At 45.5% G+C, this 11,446-nt stretch overlaps 1 protein-coding gene across 1 annotated transcript; it reads left to right on the forward strand.

Moving 5' to 3' along the window:
• Positions 1-422: 422 nt before the first annotated feature.
• LOC142760473 (taste receptor type 2 member 40-like) lies at positions 423-1,403 on the forward strand. The gene has a single exon (XM_075863688.1). The coding sequence runs from the start codon at positions 423-425 to the stop codon at positions 1,401-1,403; it is 981 nt and encodes a 326-aa protein (XP_075719803.1).
• Positions 1,404-11,446: the final 10,043 nt, after the last annotated feature.

Here is an 11,446-nt window from a genome sequence, read left to right on the forward strand (position 1 = left end):
AACGACCTGATTCTGAACCTGGTGCACTGTAGAATCTGTCTTGGCTTGGTTACAATATTACTCGAAATTAACTACCGTATGTCTATATAACATTTTATTAAAAAATATAACGTCTTTATGTAAAACTAGTTACTCATTTTATGAACTATTAGATATTAGATGATTAAAAGGGAGCTTATTGTAAGCAGGAATCACTGAATTAGGGTCGGACATATATGTGCAGCCTGAGCACATGGACCCTGTAGGCATGGGGGCCCAGATCTAAATGAAAATCAGGTGAAATCAGGTGAAAAACAAGGTGATGACGTTCCACTCTTGAACCCATTTCTTCTTTACACAGATCGTGATGTACCTATAATAGCTACCACAGAGAATTATCAGTGATATTCTCATTAGTCCGGACAGTGTGGAAATTCTTTCCAATGCTTCCAGTATTCATTTTGGCTTCCATGGTTGTTTTGGGTGTCAGCACTGTAATGGCAGTGTTCACCAACTCACTTATCATTGCTGTGAACATCATAGACAAAGTCCAGGGAAGGAGCCTCAGTCCATCTGACATCATTATGGTGACTCTATGTATTTCCAACATTTTATTTCAGTTCATCATGCTGGTCAATGACTATGTAAGTTTCCTGGAGACTGATCTCTACTTCTCTTATGAAGTCTACGTCATATTTACAGTCCTGCTTATCCTTCCTGTTTATTGCAGCTTCTGGTTCACAGTTTGCCTCTCAGTCAATTACTACTTGCAAATCATAATTTTCTCTCATCCTATCTTAATTCGTCTTAAGATTGGAGTCTCTCAACTTGTTCCCCAACTTCTCATAGCTTCTGTATTCATGGCGATGGCTACTGGTGTCCCTGCAGCCTGGAACTTCTACAGAGATCCCCAAGGATTAAACATTTCAAGTAATATGACTATGGAAATCTTTGTCCCCAAACTAAATATTATATATCTATTGCCCAGCAACCTCATCAGTTGTTCCCTACCATTAGTTTTGGTGGGAATTGCAAATGTTTTGATCATCAAATCACTTGTTACCCACACTCATAAATCGGACAGAAATACAAAGGGAGATCTTAGTGCTCGTGCAGAAGGCAGAGTGCGGGCAGCAAGGACAATCAGTTGTCTCTTAATTTTGTATCTGTCTTTCTATATATCAGAAATCTTAGTGTTTATTGATGCTTTTCCTCCAAATAGTCCAGGGTTCTGCACCTGCTTAATGGTCATTTACAGTTATTCTCCTGCACAATCCGTTGTTCTTATCTTTGGAAGCCCCAAATTGAAACAGGTGTCTCTCAGTTTACTCCATTGTACAGGTGGTGCTAACAAAGAAAAGCCAAAGACACCAAAAGTTTTATTTATTAAACTCAGAATCAAGAAGACAGTACCAGAAAAATGACTACAATCAGGCAAATTCTACAAAGTCCTGACAATTTCAGCCATATTTACTAAGGTCAATTCTACAGAATTCCATATACATGTGTAAAAAGTGTCTTTGTGTTGACTTCTTTTTATAATCATATATGACGTAAAATTTACTGGACGCTCTCTAAATTCTTCAAATTCTTGCAAGGCTGTATGTGGTAAGTGGTAGTCTTTGGAGCATGCTCATTGAAGCCCAAAACATAATAAATAAAATGTCATATTAGCAGCTTGCAAATGTATGTTTGGTCTGGCCAAGTGTACTCTCAGTTTTTTGAGATTGAAAATATTGCATGTACTTGATATATTTGGCGCATGCTCTAAACTAAACAATGGTGACATGAGGAAAACCTGCAAAACCGGTAGCCAGAAGCTTTATAAATATTGTGTATGTTCTTTATTCTGTCACAGTCGTTAATCATGTGGTTCATTTTGCGTACAAAATTGTACTCCACTTATCCACTAGTTAAATGGCAGCATTCGCCGTCCCTGCTTTTGGGATAATGGTGAAGGTTTTCCAGAAACATCTTTTGTAGGAGGCCTCGCTAACTGAATAGAGTATGTTACAAAATACATGTATGCAATTATATATAGTACTTACACATTCTAATGGTAACATTATACAATATGCTTAGTTTGTGATTAATAACAACTTGCCACAAAGGGGTCAGCTCAGTACATGCCCTCTGGGGTGAATTTATCAACCTTTATACGCCAGTTTTCTGGCGTAAAAAGTCGCAAAAGGGTCAAAAACTTGAAACACAAATTGCAAATTTTGGCCTTTTTATGCCAGCCTCGACACTGTTATGAAAGAAGCATGGCTTACCAAAAGGGGTTGGGGCAGCAGCAGCCCAACAAATGTATTCTAAATTTAGGCCAGAAAACTGGCGTAAATTATAGGGGAAATCTACGCCAACACCTAGTTAGCGTAGATTTGACTCAGTAGGACTCTGTAGAGGCCCTTGACGGGCGCAGTATCTTGGCCCCCCGGATCAGATTACCCTAACCCACAAAAAAATTGTAATGATAAAAAAATATGTATGCTTACCTCACTGCTCCCCTTCGCAGCATCAGGATATATGTGAATCAACACTTAGGATGCTGAGGGCCGCATCACATATAAGGCCATCAAGACCTTTGTGTGTGCCGAAGCTTGGTGAGAGCACCCGAAGAAGAGAAGCGAAGAGGAGCGGTGAGGTGAGTATATATTTTTTATCTTACGGTTTTGGTGGGGGGAAATGTTTGGCGCAAGTGGCCGCAGACGTTACGCTACAATTCTGGTGCACGGCCAGAGGAAAGATGCAATAGGTTTATTGAGAGGCATACGTCTCTTGATAAATCTGTCGTATCTTATTCCAGTGCAGCAGAAATCTAAGACTGGAGTATGAAACCCAGTCTTAAGGTGGTTTTACACTGGGCAATTATCAGGCAAACGATCATTCATAGTATGCTCGTTGCTGATAATCGCCCTGTGTAAACAGGGCAGCGATCAGCAGATGAACAAGCAAACGCTCAATCATCTGCTGATCGTATTGTTTTAAAAAAGTTAAATATTATCGTTGTCGGCAGGAAGATGTCGACATGATAATAATGTAAGGGGACGAGCGATCGGAGTAACAACTGCTCGTCCCCATACATAGCTCGTGACAGGAGCAAACGAGCGCCGATCAACGAGCTGTCTTGTTGATTGGCGCTTACTGCATTGGCAAAAATCGGCTGGTGTAATAGGGCCTTAAGTAAATCTGCCCCTTTATCTTTTTAGATTTTCTATATAAACCATAGTTGAAGTTCTATTTCCCACAAACTATTTATATCAAGCACTATATTTCCTGGTCTCATGCATGTATTTTGTAAATTTGCAGAACAAAATGATACAAATGGAGGAGTAACTTGAACTAGTCAGTACTGTATATTTCAATAAAGGTTTATGAAAAAAAAAGTCTATGCAATGAATGCCAATAAAACGTACAAACATGAGCATATCTTATAGAAATAAAACAGTTCAGTCACATTCATATTTTTCAGCATTTTATTTAAAATTCTGATCTCTACTAGATTAAAATGTATAAAAACAATTACAAAATGTACAAAACAAGTCAAACAAAACTATACTAAATTGTTCTATAACCCAATAACCTATATCTATATATGTTCTATAACCTATATCTAATATTCATTTAAATGAACGTTAAAAAGTAGTTTTAACTATGTATGAGGAGTATTGCTCTATGCCTCAATGGTAGGTAAACCAGTGACTAACAGCAAAAACAGAAGATGCTCCCAACTTAAATATGTGGACACCTGACCATTCCACCTATATGTGCTTGTTGGACATTGTATACTGTAGCATTCAGGGTATGTGCACACGATAGCAGGCATTTACGTCTGAAAAGACAGACTGTTTTCAGGAGAAAACAGCTGCCTCGTTTCAGACGTAAATGCTCCTCCTCGCATTTTGCGAGGCTTCTCTGACAGCCGTAAATTTTGAGCTGCTCTTCATTGAGTTCAATGAAGAACGGCTCAAATTACGTCTGAAAGAAGTGTCCTGCACTTCTTTTGACGAGGCTGTATTTTTACGCGTCGTCGTTTGACAGCTGTCAAACAACGACGTGTAAATGACAGGTCGTCTGCACAGTATGTCGGCAAACCCATTCAAATGAATGGGCAGATGTTTGCCGACGTATTGTAGCCCTATTTTCAGACGTAAAACGAGGCATAATACGCCTCGTTTACGCCTGAAAATAGGTCGTGTGAACCCAGCCTCACATTACCCATCACTGGAAATAAGAGGTCTATTTCAAGCCCTGAAAAACAACTCCAGACTATTATCCCTCCTCCACCAAATGTTATTGTAGGCACTATCAGGGGCATAGCTAAAGGCTCATGGACCCCGATGCAAAAGTTCTTATTGGGCCCCCCTCCCCCCCCGCAAACTCCTCATGTCCGATGGTCCAAAGCTTTCAGCTGCATCGCTGGGTCTCCTAAGTGACACAACAATGCAGCACTAGCAGCCGGGGTGTCACTAAGGCTGGGTTCACACACCCTATTTACGGACGTAATTCAGGCGTTTTAGCATTGAATCACGTCCGAAAATGCGGCTCAAAAGCGTTGGCAAACATCTGCCCATTCATTTGAATGGGTTTTACGATGTTCTGTGCCGACGGTCATTTTTTTTTACGCGCCGCTGTCAAAAGGCGGCGTGTAAAAAAGACGCCCGCGTCAAAGAAGTGCCTGTCACTTCTTCAGACGTAAATGGAGCCGTTTTCCATGGACTCCATGGAAAAACAGCTCCAATTACGTCCGTAATGGACGCAGCGAAAGACGCCTGCACATGCCATTACGTCTGAAATTCCGGAGCTCTTTTCTCCTGAAAACAGCACCGTAATTTCAGCCGTAATGGACGCTGCCGTGTGAACATACCCTTAGGGCTTAAAATGTCAGGGGAAATAGCCCAAATACATATGTGTCCGCCCAAAAAAAATGTGTGTATAGGAGACAGCATAGCATATCTATAGCACTACGACCCTAAACTATGGATAGGATTAGATACATTGGCTCAGCAGACAGTATCACACATGATAGGATTAGATACAGTGGCTGAGCACACAGTATCACACATGATAGGATTAGATACAGTGGCTGAGCAGACAGTATCACACATGATAGGATTAGATGCAGTGGCCCAGCAGACAGTATCACACATGATAGGATTAGATACAATGACTCAGCAGACAGTATCACACATGATAGGATTAGATACAGTGACTCAGCAGACAGTATCACACATGATAGGATTAGATACAGTGGCTCAGCAGACAGTATCACACATGATAGGATTAGATACAGTGGCTGAGCAGACATATCACACATGATCGGATTAGATACAGTGGCTCAGAAGGCAGTATCACACATGATAGGATTAGATACAGCGGCTCAGCAGACAGTATCACACATGATAGGATTAGAGATAGGGCCCAGCAGACAGTATCACACATGATAGGATTAGATATAGGGCCCAGCAGACAGTATCACACATGATAGGATTAGATACAGTGGCTCAGCAGACAGTATCACACATGATTGGATTAGATATAGGGCCCAGCAGACAGTATCACACATGATAGGATTAGATACAGTGGCTCACCAGACAGTATCACACATGATTGGATTAGATATAGGGCCCAGCAGACAGTATCACACATGATAGGATTAGATGCAGTGGCTCAGCAGACAGTATCACACATGATAGGATTAGATATAGGGCCCAGCAGACAGTATCACACATGAGTGAATTAGATATAGGGCTCAGCAGACAGTATCACACATGATACGATTAGATACAGGGCCCAGCAGACAGTATCACACATGATAGGATTAGATGCAGTGGCTCAGCAGACAGTATCACACATGATAGGATTAGATATAGGGCCCAGCAGACAGTATCACACATGAGTGAATTAGATATAGGGCTCAGCAGACAGTATCACACATGATACGATTAGATACAGGGCCCAGCAGACAGTATCACACATGATAGGATTAGATACACAGCTCGCTGACATTGCGGCTCCAGCGCTGGACCCAGGAAAGGTAATAATAATAATTTTGCTTCTTTATGTGTTACTGATTATTTTTGTGTGTTTGTGGTTTTTTTACAGGTTCGGTTGTTGGACTTCGGATTTGAGGACTTCAATGACGGCGTTTTTTTTATTCTCAATAAAATGGTTAATGGGGGTTGTGTTTTTTTATTTCAATAAAATATTTTTTCTATGTGCTTGTATCTTTTTAAACTTTATTATCACCGCCTTAGTAATGGCCGCTGGCTGATTGACAACCTCCATTACTAAGGTGGGGCTTAATGTTAGCAGGTGCAGAGGCCAACACTAACCCCCATTATTACCCCGGTACCCACCGCCACCAGGGGTGCTGGGAAGAGCCGGGTACGAACCAGTACCCGTCCATCTGTAGTGACGGGCAGGCACCTGGGTGGCCGCAGGTTGGTAGTATTAGGCTGGGGAAGGCCAAAAACAGTGGCCCCTACCACCCTGGTAATGCTGCCTGCTGCTGCTGTGTTGTATCTGGCTGCTTATGAAAATTGGGGGGGACCCGACATCGTTCTTTCCAATTTTTTTATTTTTTTTTAAATGACGTGGGGTCCCCCCATTTTTCATAACCAGCCAGATACAATAAAGCAGCAGCAGCCTATTATTACCAGGGTGGGAAGGGCCACTGTATCTGGCCTTTCCCCTCCTGATAATACCAGCCTGCGGCCACCCCAGTGGCCGACCATGACTACAGATGGTCAGGTACTGGATCGTACCCGGCTCTTCCCAGCACCCCTGGTGGCGGTGGGTACCGGGGTAATAATGGGGGTTAGTGTTAGCCTCTGCACCGGCTAACACTAAGCCCCGCCTTAGCAATGGATGCTGTCAATAAGCCGGCGGCCATTACTAAGTCGGTAGGAATATAGTTTAAAAAAAAACACAAAGACATAGAAAAAATATTTTATTGAAATAATAAAAACCCCCACACAACCCTCATTAACCATTTTATTGATAATAAAAAAAAAGCCGTCATCGAAGTAGTCCTGGAATCCGACGTAGTCCAACGACCGAACCTGTAAGAAAACACACAAAAAAAACTGATTAGTAACACATGTGTTAGGCTTAGATACAGGGCCCATGTGTGATACTGTCTGTGGGCCATGTATCTAAGCCTACCATGTGATTCGCTTAGATACAGGGCCCAGCAGACAGGATCACACAATCTGTGATCCTGTCTAATGGGCCCTCTAAGCCTGCTACATCGTAGGCTTAGGGGTTGTGCAGTCCCTAAACATTGATGGCCTATCCTCAGGATAGGCCAGCAATAGCTGATGTGTCTCCAGGGACCCGCCAATCAGCTGTTTTGAAGGGGCCGCAGCACTCGTACGAGAGCTGCTTCCCCCTTCATTTCACTACTCGCTCACACTGTGAATCGCCGACACCGATTCACAGTGTGACCGGAATGAAGTGACCGGAATGAAGGGGAGCAGCTCTCGTACGAGTGCTGCGGTCCCTTCAAAACAGCTGATTGGCGGGTCCCGGGAGTCGGACCCCACCAGTCGGCTAATCTTACCTTCCTCTTCAGCCGCGGCGGTAGTTCTGTCGTCTCAATGCTGTGCGTGGCGCATAGCGCTGTGACGTCATGCGCTGCGCACAGCGCTTGAAGTCAGGACCTCCGCTGCGATCCGGAACCAGGAAGGTAAGTAAAGTCTGTTACTATAGTAACAGGGGCCTGCGGCCCAAATTACTATAGTAACTTTTTATTGATGTAGTGCGGGGGGCTGTAGGCCCCCCTGGCTTCGGGGCCCGGTCGCAATTGCGACTGCTGCGACCCCTATAGCTACGCCAGTGGGCACTATGCATTCCGGTAGGTAGCAATCTCCTGACATCCACCAAACCAAGATTCATCCATCAGACTGCCAGATACATAGGCGTAGCTAAAGGCTCATGGGCCCGGGTGCAAGAATTCAGCTTGGGCCCCCTACCCCTCCCCAACACCACCATCACCAGACCCCTGCTCGCGCCTATAGCCAGCCGCCTTGCCCAACAGCCCATAGTATAATGCCCCCACACAGTATAATACTCCCATAGCTGCCCTCACACAGTATAATGCCCCATAACTGGCCCATACAGTATAATGCCCCCCATAACTGCCCCATACCGTATAATGCTCCCCATATCAGTCCCCACATTATAATGCCCCACATAGCTGCCCCCATACAGTATAGTGCCCCCATATCACCTCCCAATACAGTATAATGCCCCCCATATCAGCTCCCCATACAGTATAATGCCCCCTTATCAGCGCCCCATACAGTATAATGCCCCCCCATATCAGCCCCCATACAGTATAATGCCCCACCATATCAGCCACCCATACAGTATAATGCCCCGCATATCAGCCCCCCATGCAGTATAATGCCCCCCATCTTATCAAACCCGATGCCATATCAGCCCCCCATGCAGTACAATGCCTCCCGCCTTATCAGCCCCATACAGTATAATGCCCCCATATGTGCATAATAGAAAAATAACATAATTACTTACCTATCCCCGTTCCCACGCCGGGTGGTAGATCCTTTGCCTCCTCCGCTGTGTGCTATGAGTGACTCGGCACAGACAGGCGCGATGATGTTGCCTGCCTGTGTCGAGCCGCTCAGGGCACAGTGAATGCTGGAGCAAGGAGACGTCAGCATTGAATGGAACAGGGACCTCGGTGAGTGACTCGCGACCCCCCGGAGGTCTTCACACGACCCCCCCAGGGGGACGCGACCCACAGTTTGTAATGTATTGTGCAGTTAGCGGTGGAGAGACGAGGGGAAGTCTGTAATTTAAAGGGCCCACCCTCTCCACCGCAAACACAGACAGCACAATACAACACAATGCATTACAAGACAACACAATACAACACAACACATTACATTACATTACACTACAATACAGACTCTGCAGCTCACCTGGAGTCCTCTGCACCGGCTTTTCCACTGCACTGGCTGGAAGATGTGTCACTCGATGTCACGGTCACATGGTACACTGTAATCAGGAATTGCCGGCTTCACGGCACAGAAAATGTATTTAACGAGCATGCTGTCTGCAGTGGTGGATTAAGTAGACCATAGGCCCTCGGCTGTTACCCAAAGTTGGGCCCCCCTTCCGCACTGCCACCCTGCCACGCCGTAACTATTGTTAACACTACCTTTTTGGGCAAGCATTAACAAATGGGTGTTACGATTCCCCTTGTCACAGGGCTGTGTCCCTACATACTGACAGTATCACACTGTGCAGGGACACATCCTCCTGAGAAGGGGAATTATCTATCAGTCCTGGACTGCAGAAAGACTTTTTGTGAAATACAAGGATTTCCTATAATAAACATGTCAGGAGAGGTTACTCCCCATACAGTATAATGCCCCCTTATCAGCTCCCCATAAAGTATAATGCCCCCATATCAGCGCCCCATACAGTATAATGCCCCCCATATCAGCCCCCATACAGTATAATGCCACCCCATATCAGCCACCCATACAGTATAATGCCCCCCATATCAGCCTCCCATGCAGTATAATGCCCCCATCTAATCAAACCCGATGCCATATCAGCCCCCCATGCAGTACAATGCCTCCCGCCTTATCAGCCCCCATACAGTATAATGCCCCCATATGTGCATAATAGAAAAATAACATAATTACTTACCTATCCCCGTTCCCACGCCGGGTGGTAGATCCTTTGCCTCCTCCGCTGTGTGCTATGAGTGACTCGGCACAGACAGGCGCGATGATGTTGCTACATCGTGCCTGCCTGAGTTGAGCCGCTCAGGGCACAGTGAATGCTGGAGCAAGGAGACGTCAGCATTGAATGGAACAGGGACCTCGGTGAGTGACTCGCGACCCCCCGGAGGTCTTCACACGACCCCCCCAGGGGGACGCGACCCACAGTTTGTAATGTATTGTGCAGTTAGCGGTGGAGAGACGAGGGGGGGTCTGTAATTTAACAGGCCCACCCTCTCCACCTCAAACACAGACAGCACAATACAACACAATGCATTACAAGACAACACAATACAACACAACACATCACATTACATTACACTACAATACAGACTCTGCAGCTCACCTGGAGTCCTCCGCACCGGCTTTTCCACTGCACTGGCTGGAAGATATGTCACTTGATGTCACGGTCACATGGTACACTGTAATCAGGAAGTGCCGGCTTCACGGCACAGAAAATGTATTTAACCAGCATGCTGTCTGCAGTGGTGGATTAAGTAGACCATAGGCCCTCGGCTGTTACCCAAAGTTGGGCCCCCCTTCCGCACCGCCACCCTGCCACGCCGTAACTATTGTTAACACTACCTTTTTGGGCAAGCATTAACAAATGGGTGTTACGATTCCCCTTGTCACAGGGCTGTGTCCGTACATACTGACAGTATCACACTGTGCAGGGACACATCCTCCTGACAAGGGGAATTGTCCATCAGTCCTGGACTGCAGAAAGACTTTTTGTGAAATACAAGGATTTCCTATAATAAACATGTCAGGAGAGGTGACAGATTCTCTATAAATCTAGTGACTCACAGGTGACGACGATCAGATTTTAGTAGTTTTTTTCCTCTTTTCTTCTACATCCGGTCCAGAGCTCATGATTACGTCTCCCGGCCATCACCCAAAATAAAATTATCATGGTGCCACATACTGTGCCCCTAAATATAATAGCACCAAACACTGCGCACCTGAATATAATAATACCATACACTGTAAAACACCACATACACACAGCCCCCTGTACATAGTGCCACACACAGCCCCCTGTAGATATCAACATCCCCCTATAGCTAGCACCACACATCCCCCCGTAGAGAACATTGCACACAGCCCCCTATAGATAGCGCCATACAGCCCCCCTGTAGAGAGCGCAACACAGCCCTCCCCTCTTGTAAATAGCGCCACAGAGCTCCCCTGTAAAGAGTGCCACACACATACCGCTGTGGATAGCGCCACACAGCCCCCCCTTTGGACTTAGTGTCACACAGCGCTCCCCCCTTGTATATAATGTCACACAACACTCCCCCCTTTGTATATAGGGCCACACAGCGCTCCCCCTTGCATATAGGGCCACTTAGCGCTCCCCTTGTATATAGGGCCACATAGTGCTCCCCCTTGTATATAGTGCACACAGCGCTCCCCCTTTGTATGTAGTGCCACACAGCGCTCCCCTCCCCCTTGTATATAGGGTCACACAGCACTTCCCCCCTTGTACTTGTATATAGGGCTACACAGCGCTTCCCCCTTGTATATAGGGCCACATAGCGCTCCCCCTGTATATAGTGCACACAGCGCTCCCCCTTTGTATATAGTGCACACAGCGCTCGCCCCTTTGTATATAGGCCCACACAGCACTCCCCCCTTGTATATAGTGTCACAGAGCACTCCCCCCCCTTTGTATATAATGTCTCACAGCGCTCCCCTCCCCCTTGTAT

Source organism: Rhinoderma darwinii, chromosome 1, assembly GCF_050947455.1.
Source record: "Rhinoderma darwinii isolate aRhiDar2 chromosome 1, aRhiDar2.hap1, whole genome shotgun sequence".
Taxonomy (NCBI): Eukaryota; Metazoa; Chordata; class Amphibia; order Anura; family Rhinodermatidae; genus Rhinoderma; species Rhinoderma darwinii.

Coding starts and splice junctions, on each gene's coding strand:
- LOC142760473 (XM_075863688.1), top strand. CDS start 423: ATGCTTCCAGTATTCATTTTGGCTTCCATGGTTGTTTTGGGTGTCAGC.